Source organism: Nerophis lumbriciformis, linkage group LG08 (assembly GCF_033978685.3).
Source record: "Nerophis lumbriciformis linkage group LG08, RoL_Nlum_v2.1, whole genome shotgun sequence".
NCBI lineage: Eukaryota > Metazoa > Chordata > Actinopteri > Syngnathiformes > Syngnathidae > Nerophis > Nerophis lumbriciformis.
This window is the reverse complement of record NC_084555.2, coordinates 30,524,136-30,539,186: the sequence shown is the minus strand read 5'-3', so window position 1 is coordinate 30,539,186 and position 15,051 is coordinate 30,524,136. Positions and strand designations below refer to the sequence as shown.

Below are 15,051 nucleotides of genomic sequence, written 5' to 3'. Positions count from 1 at the left end.
CTAATCCTTTTTGTCTCATGGCACACTAATACATTAATTTGTTGTTTTTAATTGAGATTAACCTGCACACTGGTCCTCTAAAATGACAAGTGAGATGGTAATGGAATGTTGCAAGTTTGTATTGACAGTGGTTTTTTTCTTCCAGTTACTGAAAATTATACTTTTATATATTTGATCTGCTTAAATGACTTGGCGTGTTTTTAGCTGCAAATGCCCTCTGGGCCCCACTTAGGACAAAGTATAAATAAAGTTGATTTGATTTGATTTGAAAGCTGCGTTAGGAACAATGCAACCGGAAGCTAATTAAATGAACTGACCAATCAGCATTGACGTAGTTGAACGCTGAGTAAGCGGTTTTACCTGGAAGGTACGTAGTCTGGGCCATAAACAATTCATACGGGAGTAATTTTATTGTGTAATTTGCTTTGGCCAGCAAGTGGCTAATTATGTATTTAGTCTAGCTTTGCTCCGTTGCAGTGGCTTTCGATAACGACTAGGGAGGTCTACGAAGTCACCGCAAAAGGTTTCTTTGTACCTGTCAGACAAACTCCAGGGTTATTTAGGGCACTTCATGTACTGTCCCTTTAAGGGGAATAAAGCCTGCGGCTGCGCAGTGAGCGTCGCTCAGCTCAGCCGCGCTATAACATTATTGACAGGGACGTTGTAACTAAAGGCACATTCAGCGTGTTTGTTCATTTTTTATACTTATAAATGAAGAAAATTACATTGTGAGAAATGTAATTCTTCGACCTGTCCATTCTACAGTCCGTTTCTGTTTCGGTGAGTGTCATTTGTTTCCTCTGCGGTCGATATACATTGAATTTCTGTTTAATGTCAGTTCCACTACAGCGTAATAAGTCCAGGAAACAAAGCATATTTTGTGAAATAAGTTCCAATTGCGTGTGTGTCAAGTGGCCATGTGTGTTTGTGGTTAAACGTTATTATTACTGGGACCGCAGCTACTGTAATGGCGACAGCAGCGCCAATGCAGTGAGTGTTATTGCCCTGAGCGTCTTGTCCAAATAAACTCCCACAACTAGCTTGAAGGAGAAAACTGGAGCAAAAACACAACAATTATCTGTACAGAAATACTCCAGTGGCAAATACAAGCACACATGGTTTTTATGTACTAATTCTGCCTATTCAAAAGTAATAGTGCTTTGTTTTGATCACAATAAGACCGTTGTTATTTATAAAAAAGGAGGTTAAAGACACACCTTTCTATTGTATGTATTGCTATTATTACTACTATTATTCTCTCACTATTATATTTTAATCAATTAATGTATTTATATTTTATTTTTTACATATATTCTATTATATATCAGAGTATTTTTATTTTATTTTTTAGATGGTGTTAATTTGAGATATTCTTCCATGTTTTGTTATTTATTGTGTGTACATGTGTGCATGTATGCTTGTATGTGTTTTCATCTCTTTTTTTCTGTAAAGCACTTTGAGTTGTCACTTGCCCGTGCATGAAAAGTGCTATATAGATGTAGTTTGATTGATTTGATTGTAGTTTGCAGTGGGGTTGATCTGCCTGTATTGCACATTTTTCCAATTAAGTTCATTAGGGCTTTAAAGAATTATGCAATTTGTTATTCTTATAGCCAGACCTGTGTGCTTATTTCCGTACCTGACGGTTTCGGCTACATCTGTGGCCTTCCTTAGAGGTCGTCACGTAAAAATGTGTTTGGACCTTTTGTTTGTATTTTTTACTTTTGTATTTTTTTATTAAATACAATTAATTGTATTTCATGAAATGGGGTTCGGGGGGTGTTGGTGTTAAAGGGGAGGCGGGGTTAATGCCATCATCATCTAATTTGCAAAATTAGCCATGACACAAAAGTTTGTGTTTGTATGAGATCGAATAAACTGCCGTTTTTGAGTTGTGTCATTAAAAATGTGCGACATTACAACATGAAGTTATTGACTTACAAGTGTAGGTTAATTTTGTTCAAAAAAGCCCCCCCAAATAAATATTCATGATGTTTTCTGGGATCCACATACTAATTTTGTCATGATGTGGAGGTGACAAACCCCAAGATGCAGAGATGACAGGCGGTGTACAAGAAAACATGGTTTTAATGTTAAAAAAAAAGAAGGTGAAAACAAAAAGGCGCACAAGGCGAAGGTACAACGCAGGAAACAAAAGCTAACACTTAGCCTGAACTATGGAAATGAAACAAAAACTGTGGCATAAATAAACAAAACTTACTTGGCAAGGCACGAGCAGCATGAACTAAGCATGAAATCATCAGCATGAACTATGGTATCTACAGAAAACAAGCATGAACAGAGCATTGCATGAAACAGGGAGTCCACAGCATACAACAAACAATACTCCAGCACTGACTGGGGGGCAAGGCAGGTTTAAATAATGCCTCTGATTAGTGCTTAGGCAGCAGGTGAGCGGGCGAACACCGATCAGAGGCAGGTGGAAATAATAAGTAACCATGGTAACTAAAACAAACAAGGGTGCACAAAAAACAGGAAGTATGAAGTCCAAAACTAACAGAACATAAAACATGATCCGGGACATGGATCATGACAGATTTTAACGCTGGCTGGTGTACATGTTATACAGTATATGAACAGATGTGTTCTAATGCAGGGGTTCTCAACTTTTTTGACCTCAGGGCCCGGGGCCCACTCAAATATTAACACTGAATTAGTTATCTAACTCCTGATTTTAATCGTATTCAATAGTTATATCTAACCCAGTGGTTCTTAACCTTGTTGGAGGTACCGAACCCCACCAGTTTCATATGCGCATTCACCGAACCCGAACCGTAATCATCATCATTTTACAAACAGAAAGTTACAGGAATGTACACATGACCCCATGTTTACATCTCATTGTGCAGCATGCGAATGTTTTAGTGGAAACTGAATGCGATATCTGAAAGGGGTACACATTATTTCCAAAGCAGGACCCCCACCCAGACATATAATACTAGTACACAACTCATGAAAAACAATATGTTATAGTCATTGTAAGTGGGCCAAAACACTTATATTACAAAATAATCTCATGGAAATGACTGCTGTCATTTGATTATAATAATAAAACATTGAACTTTTTGTTTAGTCAGATTTGGGACAGGTGTGCTGCAGGTGTGACCACAGTGCATGTGCACGTCTGACATCGCTCACATGTGCTCCACTGAATGCTCAAGGAGTTTTTGCGTTTGCACACACATATGGAAAATTAGAGGGAACATTGTTTGGGGGTATCCATAATACGCCGACAGGGAGAAGTTTTTGTTTATACGATGAGTCGGGCGTGTCTTGACCTCCGTGGCGGAGGCTCTGCCAAACCCCTGAGGCAGACTCACCGAATCCCTAGGGTTCGTTCGAACCCAGGTTAAGAACCACTGATCTAACCTAATTACAGTTTGATATGAAACCACGTGTTGATAACAAAGATGAGCTATTTAACATATAAATCTTAGACTTAGGTCAGGCTGATTAGAAAAATAAATACTAACCAAATATACTGCAAAAGAAGGGACTCATAAACATATACTTATGTCCAATTATGTTGTGCTGAAATAAACCAAATTGATGATGAATATTTCTTAACTGAATAGTCAATAAAATGAAAGTGCAAATTAAAATAGAGCTTCACCACCTTAGTTATAATTTTTGCGCTTAAGAAACTTCTCTATGACTTTAGCTCCAGGCTTCTTCTGTTTGATATTGTCATTACTGCCACAAGTGGTGTAAAAGTGTATTACAACTGAGTACCGCTGCGGCCCATACAGACCACAGCTGAGAAACAGATCTTTTTTGGTGGCCCCTTTTTAGGGGCCCCATGGTTAAGAAACACTGTTCTAATGCATGAGCAAGTGGGCTGTGGTATGTGCGTAAGAGGTTAAACAGAGTTACCGTGCCATCTGCTGTACAGGGTTGGAAGGACAAACGCACTTAATCAACCAAAAATGCACCTCAAATCCTTCTGTGGTGGTCCAAATGTAATTGTTCATGAATAGCTAAATGTTGGGAAACCGTGGCTCTTGTATCAGACTGAACTGTGTTTTAATATTTCCCACATTGATCCGACTGTAAGACCACCCTGGATATAAGACCACTTTTTCTTTCAGGTATGTTTGTGTGTGGTAAAAAAAAAAAACTATTTTAAATCCAGATTTCAATATCAGAGCTCCACAGGAAGACGTGACGTCGGCGATGGAGGACAAGCGCAAGAAGCGCAGCCCCAAGGTGTCCCTCCCGCAGCCCCCTCCTCCGCCCATCAACCCGCGCAAGCTCTCTGCTCTGCCAGCCAGCAAAAGCGCCACCTTCTCTCTGGGCCTGCCGCAGCCGCCGTCCCCGAAAAACCGAGGGAAGTACAAAAAGTCAGTGGGGGCGGCGGGTCAGCCCAAAGAGGTGTTTGCTGGTGTCGTCGCTCCACCGAAGACCGCCAGGTAGATGGGCCCTGTTTAACACAGCATGCTTGTGTGCAGGTTTTATGTGGGTGTGGTACTTTGTCCTCATTGCAGGCCGCACTCATGCAGCACCATACTATTATTTTTCTATGATTACTTTCTTAACAGGACTCACAAGGAGAAGCCCCGGGCCCCCCAGCCCGCAGGGCCCAGTAAAGTGGTCCAGTCCTCGCCGCTGCAGCACTCCTTCCTTACAGATGTGTCTGATGTGAGAGAGATGGAGGGAGGCCTCCTAAACCTCCTCAACGACTTCCACTCGGGGAAACTGCAGGCGTTTGGTAAATGCTCACTGTACGGACAGTGGTATATGACCTAATATAGGACATAATATAACCTAAACCTATGGCATGATGTAATACATGACAACATAATGAATGGCGTTATATAATATATGACGTAATATAAATATAACATAAAAAACGATAACATATGAATGAAATAGTATATGATGACAATAAATGATGTGATGTAACCACAAGGCCACCTACTCAGTGGCCTAGTGGTTAGAGCAGGGGTCACCAACGCGGTGCCCGCGGGCACCAGGTCGCCCGTAAGGACCAGATGAGTCGCCCGCTGGCCTGTTCTAAAAATAGCTCAAATAGCAGCACTTACCAGTGAGCTGCCTCTATTTTTGAAATTGTATTTATTTACTAGCAAGCTGGTCTCGCTTTGCTCGACATTTTTAATTCCAAGAGAGACAAAACTCAAATAGAATTTGAAAATCCAAGAAAATATTTTAAAGACTTAGTCTTCACTTGTTTAAATAAATTCATTAATTTTTTTACTTTGCTTCTTATAATTTTCAGAAAGACAATTTTAGGGAAAAAAATACAACCTTTAAAAATGATTTTAGGATTTTTAAACACGTATACCTTTTTACCTTTTAAATTCCTTCCTCTTCTTTCCTGACAATTTAAATCAATGTTCAAGTAAATTTATTTTTTTTATTGTAAAGAATAATAAATACATTTTAATTGAATTCTTCATTTTAGCTTCTGTTTTTCGACGAAGAATATTTGTGAAATATTTCTTCAAACTTTTTATGATTAAAATTCAAAAAAATTATTCTGGCAAATCTAGAAAATCTGTAGAATCAAATTTAAATCTTATTTCAAAGTCTTTTGAATTTCTTTTAAAATGTTTGTTCTGGAAAATCTAGAAGAAATAATGATTTGTCTTTGTTAGAAATATAGCTTGGTCCAATTTGTTGTATATTCTAACAAAGTGCAGATTGGATTTTAACCTATTTAAAACATGTCATCAAAATTCTAAAATTAATCTTAATCAGGAAAAATTACTAATGATGTTCCATAAATTTTTTTTTTTAATTTTTTCCAAAAAGATTCGACTTAGCTAGTTTTTCTCTTCTTTTTTTCGGTTGAATTTTGAATTTTAAAAAGTCGAAATTGGGCTCCAAAGGGTGATGCTTTCCATCATCTCGTTGGATCAAACAGGTTTTATGCTAGGCCGGCAATCCTCACACAACACTCGGCGCCTCCTAAACATTATCCATTCGCCAAACCCTTCGACCCCGGAGGTGGTAGTGTCCCTCGATGCGGAGAAAGCCTTTGACAGGGTTGAATGGGAATATCTATTTGAAGTGATGGGTCGGTTTGGTTTTAACGAAGATTTCATTCTCTGGGTTAAACTTTTGTACTTGTCCCTAGTAGCCTCGGTACGTACAAATAATACACTATCCGCCCCAATTTTTCTAAAAAGAGGCACTAGACAAGGTTGCCCGTTATCTCCACTACTGTTTGCTATTGCGATAGAACCCCTTGCTCTTTGGCTGCGCGCTGAGGCGGGCTTTAAAGGTATCACCCGGTCGGACACGTTGCACAAAGTCTCGCTTTACGCGGATGACCTGCTCCTGTACATCTCGGACCCTGCTAGCTCACTCCCGGTAATATTTGACATTTTGGAGCGGTTTGGCACACACTCTGGTTACAAACTTAACTACCAAAAAAGTGAGCTGTTTCCGATTAATTCCTTAGCTAAACAGTTACCACGATCTCTAGCGGCATTCAAATGGGCACATGACGGGATTCATTACTTGGGGATCCTTATTACTCCGGCTATGTCTGATATGCTCCGGGCAAATTTTTTACCTCTAATTGAAAAGATGGAGAAGAACTTTGCCCGCTGGTCTGTTTTACCATTATCTCTCGCTGGCCGGATCAATCTGATCAAGATGATCACTCTGCCTAAATTCCTTTACCTTTTTCAACATATCCCCATATTTATTACTAAATCATTTTTCGATAAATTAGACAAATCAATATCTAAATTTTTATGGGGGGCCGGATCGGCTCGAATCCGCAAGTCTGTCCTACAGTCTCCCAAATCTGAAGGAGGGCTTGCTCTCCCCAATTTCAGACAATACTATTGGGCGGCTAATGTACAGAAACTCCTATACTGGATGGATGGAGGCTCTCAGACCCTTCCGGCCTGGGTATCCCTTGAAACGGCAATCCCACACTCCTCATTACATTCTTGCTTATGCTCATCACTCCCTTTCCCATTTAAACTTGAAGGCGCAAATACCATCGTATCAATCTCCATTAAAATATGGAACCAGCTACGAAAACACGTGGGTTCTCAGGGCCCATCTATATTGACCCCGCTACTTAAAAAACAATTATTTAAACCTTCCCGTACTGACCCCGCATTTATGACTTGGCACGATCATGGTATCACCACTGTGAAAGACCTCTATGCAGACGGAGTGTTCTCATCCTTCACTGAACTCTCTTCCAAATACGATCTGCCGAACTCCCACCTTTTTCGTTTCTTTCAGGCGCGGGACTTCGTAAAGAAGCAGTTCCCACACTTTCCAAATCGTCCTCCGGAAACTCTTATAGATACATTGTTATCTTTGAGCCCTAATCATAAAAAATGTATCTCCGTGTTATATACCTCCTTAAGCTCAGTTGCTCCAAACTCTATATCAGTGATAAGAGCCTCGTGGGAGAGCGATCTTAATACCAACATATCCGATCAACACTGGAACTCGGCCCTGAAACTGGTTCACTCCTCCTCAATATGTGCCCGTCATAGTCTCATCCAATGCAAAGTAATCCATAAAATTCACTACACTAATTCAAAACTATCCAAAATCTACCCCACTGTTAGCAATACCTGCAATAGATGCAAACAATCTCCGGCTGATCATGTCCATATGTTCTGGTCCTGCTCTAAACTATGTTCCTTTTGGGAGGACATTTTTGACACAATTGGAAAAGCATACGGTCAAAACTTTCCTCCAAACCCATTATCAGCCATTTTTGGCGTATGCCCCGATAACATGTGCCCGGTACCACTAAAACGCGCTGTTGCTTTTACGACCTTGCTGGCCAGGCGATTGATCTTGTTTAATTGGAAGCTGGCTCGCCCCCCATCACACGGCCGTTGGATTAGAGAGGTTCTCTACAATCTAAAACTGGAAAAACTTAGGTTTTCGCTAAAGGGCTCGGTTCAAGCATTTGAAAGCTCATGGAGCCCTTTTTTGTTTGGGTTTTAAGGGAAAAGGGTGTGAATCATTTACTGCCTTTAAAATTGTACTGTTTTGACTTGTACTTTTTTCTGTCTGTTTGAAAATGCCAATAAAAAAAAGTTGAAAAAAAAAAATAAAAAAAGTCGAAATTGAAGATAAACTACCGTATGTTTCAAAATTTAATTTTCATTTTTTTCGTGTCTTCTTCTCTTTTAAACCGTTCAATTAAGTGTAAATATCATTAATTATTAATAATAACATAGAGTTAAAGGTAAATTGAGCAAATTGGCTATTTCTGGCAATTTATTTAAGTGTGTATCAAACTGGTAGCCCTTCGCATTAATCAGTACCCAAGAAGTAGCTCTTGGTTTCAAAAAGGTTGGTGACCCCTGGGTTAGAGTGTCCGCCCTGAGATCAGTAGGTTGTGAGTTCAAACCCCGGCCGAGTCATACCAAAGACAATAAAAATGGGACCCATTACCTCCCTGTTTAGCACTCAGCATCAAGGGTTGGAATTGGGGGTTAAATCACCAAAAATTATTCCCGGGCGTAGCACCGCTGCTGCCCAATGCTCCCCTCACCTCCCAGGGGGTGCTCAAGGGGATGGGTCAAATGCAGAGGACACATTTCACCACACCTAGTGTGTGTGTGTGACAATCATTGCTACTTTAACTTTAACATATGACGTTAAATGATATCAGATAACATAACATATGATGATATAGTATTTCACTATGAAACATGACCATATAATAATGTAGGAAGATAATGAAGTTAGGACAATATATGGTGACATAAAATGAAGTAATATATGACAATATAGGAAAACTAATATATGATGACATAATGTAGGACAACTAATATATGTGATATACATAGTATATGACAACATATTATATTACAACTACTATGTGATGACACTATATCATGACATGATACGACAGGATATTTCACGATGTAATATCCATTTTATACCGCTTGTCCCTTCCGGGGTCGCGGGAGGTCCTGGAGCCTATCTCGAAGGAAACTGGCCACTCTACCGGTTGGTAGAGTGGCCGTGCCAGCAACTTGAGGGTTCCAGGTTTCGATCCCTGCTTCCATCCTAGTCACTGCCGTTGTGTCCTTGGGCAAGACACTTTACCCACCTGCTCCAAGTGCCATCCACACTGGTTTAAATGTAACTTAGATATTGGGTTTCACTATGTAAAAGCACTTTGAGTCACTAGAGAAAAGCGCTATAGAAATATAATTCACTTCACTTCCAATTCATAATATATGACTACATTATATATATATATATATATATATATATATATATATATATGGTGTGATATAATATTATGATAATATATGAGAAATAGGATATATTACAGTATATGAAGTAATATAATATATAACGACATATTAAATGATGACATATAAATTACATTATATATGATGTGATATAGTATATTATGATGTAACATTTGACCAATTATAATATAGGACATTATATAAGCTGATATAATGTAGGACGATATGTAAGACAATATGATATATGAAGTAATATAATATTCGACGACATAATATAGGACAACTAATATGTGACAACATCATATACGACGACCAAGCAACATAGAACGACAAATATATGACGACATGGGATGAAATAATATAATATAATATACGACGACTACTATGCGATGAGATAATATATGACGTGATATATTTGATGACACAATACATGACGACATAAAATATGACGTGATGTCAAGAGCTTCTGTCTTGTGTCGCAGGGAAGGTGTGTTCCTTCGAGCAGCTGGAGCACGTGCGTGAGATGCAGGAGAAGTTGGCGCGACTTCACTTCAGCCTGGACAGCCATGTGGAGGAGCTCTCGGAGGACCAGAGGAAGTGCGCCTCTGACCACAACCTGGAACACCTGCTGTGTAATGTAAGCACTAGGGGTGTGGGAAAAAATCGATTCGAATTCGAATCGCGATTCTCACGTTGTACGATTCAGAATCGCTTCTCATTTAAAAACATTTTTTTAAATTTATTTTTTAATTAATCAATCCAACAAAACAATCCACAGCAATACCATAACAATGCAATCTAATTCCAAAACCAAACCCGACCCAGCAACACTCAGAACTGCAATAAACAGAGCAATTGCACTTGCATCGCATCTCATAAGCTTGACAACACTGTGTCCAATATTTTCACTAAGATAAAATAAGTCATATTTTTGGTTCATTTAATAGTTAAAACAAATTGACATTATTGCAATCAGTTGATAAAACATTGTCCTTTACAATTATAAAAGCTTTTTACAAAAATCTACTACTCTGCTTGCATGTCAGCAGACTGGGATGGATAGAGAATCCTTTTGAATCGAGAAAATATAGTTTTTGAATCAAGAATCGTGTTGAATCGTCCATCCATCCATCCATCCATCCATCCATCCATCCATCCATCTTCTTCCGCTTATCCGAGGTCGGGTCGCGGGGGCAGCAGCCTAAGCAGGGAAGCCCAGACTTCCCTCTCCCCAGCCACTTCGTCCAGCTCCTCCCGGGGGATCCCGAGGCGTTCCCAGGCCAGCCGGGAGACATAGTCTTCCCAACGTCTCCTGGGTCTTCCACCTGGCCTCCTACCGGTCGGACGTGCCCGAAACACCTCCCGAGGGAGGCGTTCGGGTGGCATCCTGACCAGATGCCCGAACCACCTCATCTGGCTCCTCTCGATGTGGAGGAGCAGCAGCTTTACTTTGAGCTCCCCCCGGATGACAGAGCTTCTCACCCTATCTCTAAGGGAGAGCCCCGCCACCCGGCGGAGGAAACTCATTTCGGCCGCTTGTACCCTTGATCTTGTTCTTTCGGTCGTGACCCAAAGCTCATGACCATAGGTGAGGATGGGAACGCAGATCGACCGGTAAATCGAGAGCTTTGCCTTCTGGCTCAGCTCCTTCTTCACCACAACGGATCGATACAGCGTCCGCATTACTGAAGACGCCGCACCGATCCGCCTGTCGATCTCACGATCCACTCTTCCCTCACTCGTGAACAAGACTCCGAGGTACTTGAACTCCTCCACTTGGGGCAAGATCTCCTCCCCAACCCGGAGATGGCACTCCACCCTTTTCCGGGCGAGAACCATGGACTCGGATTTGGAGGTGCTGATTCCCATCCCAGTCGCTTCACACTCAGCTGCGAACCGATCCAGTGAGAGCTGAAGATCTTGGCCAGATGAAGCCATCAGGACCACATCATCTGCAAAAAGCAGAGACCTAATCCTGCAGCCACCAAACCAGATACCCTCAACGCCCTGACTGCGCCTAGAAATTCTGTCCATAAAGGTTATGAACAGAATCGGTGACAAAGGGCAGCCCTGGCGGAGTCCAACCCTCACTGGAAACGGGTCCGACTTACTGCGGACCAAGCTCTGACACTGATTATACAGGGAGCGAACCGCCACAATAAGACAGTCCGTTACTCCATACTCTCTGAGCACTCCCCACAGGACTTCCCGGGGTACACGGTCGAATGCCTTCTCCAAGTCCACAAAGCACATGTAGACTGGTTGAGCAAACTCCCATGCACCCTCAAGGACCCTGCCGAGAGTATAGAGCTGGTCCACAGTTCCACGACCAGGACGAAAACCACACTGTTCCTCCTGAATCCGAGGTTCGACTATCCGGCGTAGCCTCCTCTCCAGTACACCTGAATAGACCTTACCGGGAAGGCTGAGGAGTGTGATCCCACGATAGTTGGAACACACCCTCCGGTTCCCCTTCTTAAAGAGAGGAACCACCACCCCGGTCTGCCAATCCAGAGGTACCGCCCCCGATGTCCACGCGATGTTGCAGAGTCTTGTCAACCAAGACAGCCCCACAACATCCAGAGCCTTAAGGAACTCCGGGCGGATCTCATCCACCCCCGGGGCCTTGCCACCGAGGAGCTTTTTAACTACCTCGGCAACCTCAGCCCCAGAAATAGGAGAGCCCACCACAGATTCCCCAGGCCCTGCTTCCTCATAGGAAGACGTGCTGGTAGGATTGAGGAGGTCTTCGAAGTATTCCCTCCACCGATCCACAACATCCGCAGTCGAGGTCAGCAGAACACCATCCTCACCATACACAGTGTTGACATTGCACTGCTTCCCCTTTCTGAGGCGGCGGATGGTGGTCCAGAATCGCTTCGAAGCCATCCGGAAGTCGTTTTCCATGGCTTCCCCGAACTCCTCCCATGTCCGAGTTTTTGCCTCCGCGACCGCTGAAGCCGCACATTGCTTGGCCTGTCGGTACCTGTCTGCTGCCTCCGGAGTCCTATGAGCCCGATAGGACTCTTTCTTCAGCTTGACGGCATCCCTTACCGCTGGTCTCCACCAGCAGGTTCTAGGATTACCGCCACGACAGGCACCAACCACCTTGCGGCCACAGCTCCAATCGGCCGCCTCGACAATAGAGGCACGGAACATGGTCCACTCGGACTCAATGTCTAGTGCCTCCCTCGTGACATGTTCAAAGTTCTTCCGGAGGTGGGAATTGAAACTCTCTGACAGGAGACTCTGCCAGGCGTTCCCAGCAAACCCTCACAATGCGTTTGGGCCTGCCAGGTCTGTCCGGCATCCTCCCCCACCATCGCAGCCATCTCACCACCAGGTGGTGATCGGTAGAAAGCTCCGCCCCTCTCTTCACCCGAGTGTCCAAAACATGAGACCGCAAATCTGATGACACAACTACAAAGTCGATCATGGAACTGCGGCCTAGGGTGTCCTGGTGCCAAGTGCACATATGGACACCCTTATGTTTGAACATGGTGTTTGTTATTGACAATCTGTGACGAGCACAAAAGTCCAATAACAAAACACCACTCGGGTTCAGATCCGGGCGGCCATTCTTCCCAATCACGCCTCTCCAGGTTTCACTGTCGTTGCCAACATGAGCGTTGAAGTCCCCCAGTAGAACGAGGGAATCACCCGGGGGAGCACTCTCCAGTACTCCCTCGAGTGAATCCAAAAAGGGTGGGTAATCTGAGCTGCCGTTTGGCGCGTAAGCGCAAACAACAGTCAGGACCCGTCCCCCCACCCGAAGGCGGAGGGAGGCTACCCTCTCGTCCACTGGGTTGAACTCCAACTTGCAGGCTTTGAGCCGGGGGGAAACAAGAATTGCCACCCCAGCCCGTCGCCTCTCACTGCCGGCAACGCCAGAGTGGAAGAGAGTCCAGAGAACTGGTTCCAGAGCCCTTGCTGTGCGTCGAAGTGAGTCCGACTATATCTAGCCGGAACTTCTCCACCTCACGCACTAGCTCAGGCTCCTTCCCCCCCAGCGAGGTGACGTTCCACGTCCCAAGAGCTAGCTTATGTAGCCGAGGATCGGACCGCCAAGTGCCCTGCCTTCGGCTGCTGCCCAGCTCACACTGCACCTGACCTCTATGGCCCCTGCTATGGGTGGTGAGCCCATTGGAGAGGGGACCCACGTTGCCTCTTCGGGCTGTGCCCGGCCGGGCCCCATGGGGACAGGCCCGGCCACCAGGCGCTCGCCATCGTGCCCCACCTCCGGGCCTGGCTCCAGAGGGGGGCCCCGGTGACCCGCGTCCGGGCGAGGGAAATCTGGGTTTCTTGTTAGTGTTCTTCATAGAGGTCTTCTTCGTGTTGAATCGGGGGAAAAAAAATCGATTTTGAATCGAATCGTGACCCCAAGAATCGATATTGAATCGAATCGTGGGACACCCAAAGATTCACAGCCCTAGTAAGCACGTCACCTCTTTACTGTATGTCAACGCCAGGTCCGATTTACTTACACATCATCAGCATGCAAAATATATTACTTGGTATTTTTAACTAACAATATTTTTGTCTTACTATGATAAAGGTAATGGTTTAGATTTTTCCAACATAATTATCGGTTTACTTCACAGTTCAACACGTCAAAAAAGGAGTAAAAAGCAGAGTTTATTCATCCTAAACAAGTCTGAGCAATTACTGATTGATCTTCAATAATTGTATATGCAGACTGTACAATATTGATGATAATAACAATAATAAAAACACATTTTAAGATATTCAACACTCAACTGCCATTTGGTAGCTACAGTGGAAAGTGCATCCTCCAATTAATCCTCTTCTTACTGTATATATTGTTGTCTTGTCATTTCCACTTACGGGATGTTCCACTCTGGTCCGAAAATAAATGTTTAAATATTCCTGCGAGGAAAAACAATTAGGCTGTCACGGGAAGCTCATTAAATATTTACCCAGAGCTGAAAAACACTATGGAGGAGCGCTTGTTATTCCATATTAGTGTCAGTGGTTTATTAAGCATAGTCGGATCAGATGATTGAAATATTGCTGAGCAAGCACATTGAATCATCAGTTTGGTGCCACCTTTTAGTCCTGTCTGACTTTAGTTTTTTCCTCTTGCCACAGCTGGAGGAGCTCAGCACCTCCATGTATCCTTTTCTTGTTTTGTTTCATTTCCATCTAAAAATCCATAAATGAGATTTGAATATTTAACATGCGAATGTTCAGACAAAAGCTCCACTTGGCTGAGAACCAGGAACTGCCCAAGACATCTGCTCCCTGATGGAGGGCGCAGAAATCTCTGCAGCACAGGTTGCCATGGCGATCCTCCCCACAGCCGCCCTTGTAACACAATGGACACGTAGGAACAAACCAGTTGAATGCATTTCTTCTTCTTCAATCTATTTTGCAATGCAAAATGAGGAACAGACATTCATTTGTTGTATGATACATTTGAAAAAAAAATCTCTGCTAAGGTTTTAAAGCAAGAGGACAGTGTCTAGAAATGTGCGGGGTCTTCCAATTATTTTTACAAGCATTTTTTTCTGGATATAAAAAAATGGCAGCTATTTCCAAATGTTATTGAATTTCATCTGTTAGATCGTGTTCAATATGAAATGTGTTCCTAGACAGTACTTTGAAGTTAGTACTGGCAGAGGAATCTCGCTTTATAAACATTACTGGGATTTAAAAAACAGAACTACAAGGCAATATTTAACATATTGTGTTATTATTGTCTATGGCGATGGATTTTACTGTACATGTGACAAATAAAGATCACTCTTCCAATCCTAGAGCTGTATTAGAAATTCACATTCAAATATAATGAATA

At 42.8% G+C, this 15,051-nt stretch overlaps 1 protein-coding gene across 3 annotated transcripts; it reads left to right on the top strand.

The window, feature by feature from the left end:
• Positions 1-627: 627 nt before the first annotated feature.
• ccdc28b (coiled-coil domain containing 28B) lies at positions 628-15,013 on the top strand. Of its 3 annotated transcripts, none has more exons than XM_061968637.2 (6): positions 628-780; positions 4,177-4,430; positions 4,560-4,729; positions 9,719-9,873; positions 14,346-14,368; positions 14,448-15,013. In XM_061968637.2, exons 2-6 carry the CDS (start codon positions 4,195-4,197, stop codon positions 14,500-14,502), a joined length of 639 nt encoding a protein of 212 aa, XP_061824621.1. In that variant the 5' UTR covers positions 628-780; positions 4,177-4,194; the 3' UTR covers positions 14,503-15,013. The 3 variants fall into 3 exon arrangements, with proteins under 3 accessions (XP_061824621.1, XP_061824619.1, XP_061824620.1); XM_061968635.2 differs by having other exon boundaries at positions 4,167-4,430; XM_061968636.2 differs by having other exon boundaries at positions 4,154-4,430.
• The last annotated feature ends 38 nt before the right edge of the window (positions 15,014-15,051 follow it).

Excerpts from the sequence above, each read along its gene's own strand:
- ccdc28b (XM_061968637.2), top strand. The coding sequence starts at position 4,195 with ATGGAGGACAAGCGCAAGAAGCGCAGCCCCAAGGTGTCCCTCCCGCAG. Across the intron at positions 9,874-14,345 it reads TGGAACACCTGCTGTGTAAT|CTGGAGGAGCTCAGCACCTC; the intron begins GTAAGCACTAGG and ends CTCTTGCCACAG. Across the intron at positions 14,369-14,447 it reads GAGGAGCTCAGCACCTCCAT|ACAAAAGCTCCACTTGGCTG; the intron begins GTATCCTTTTCT and ends GCGAATGTTCAG.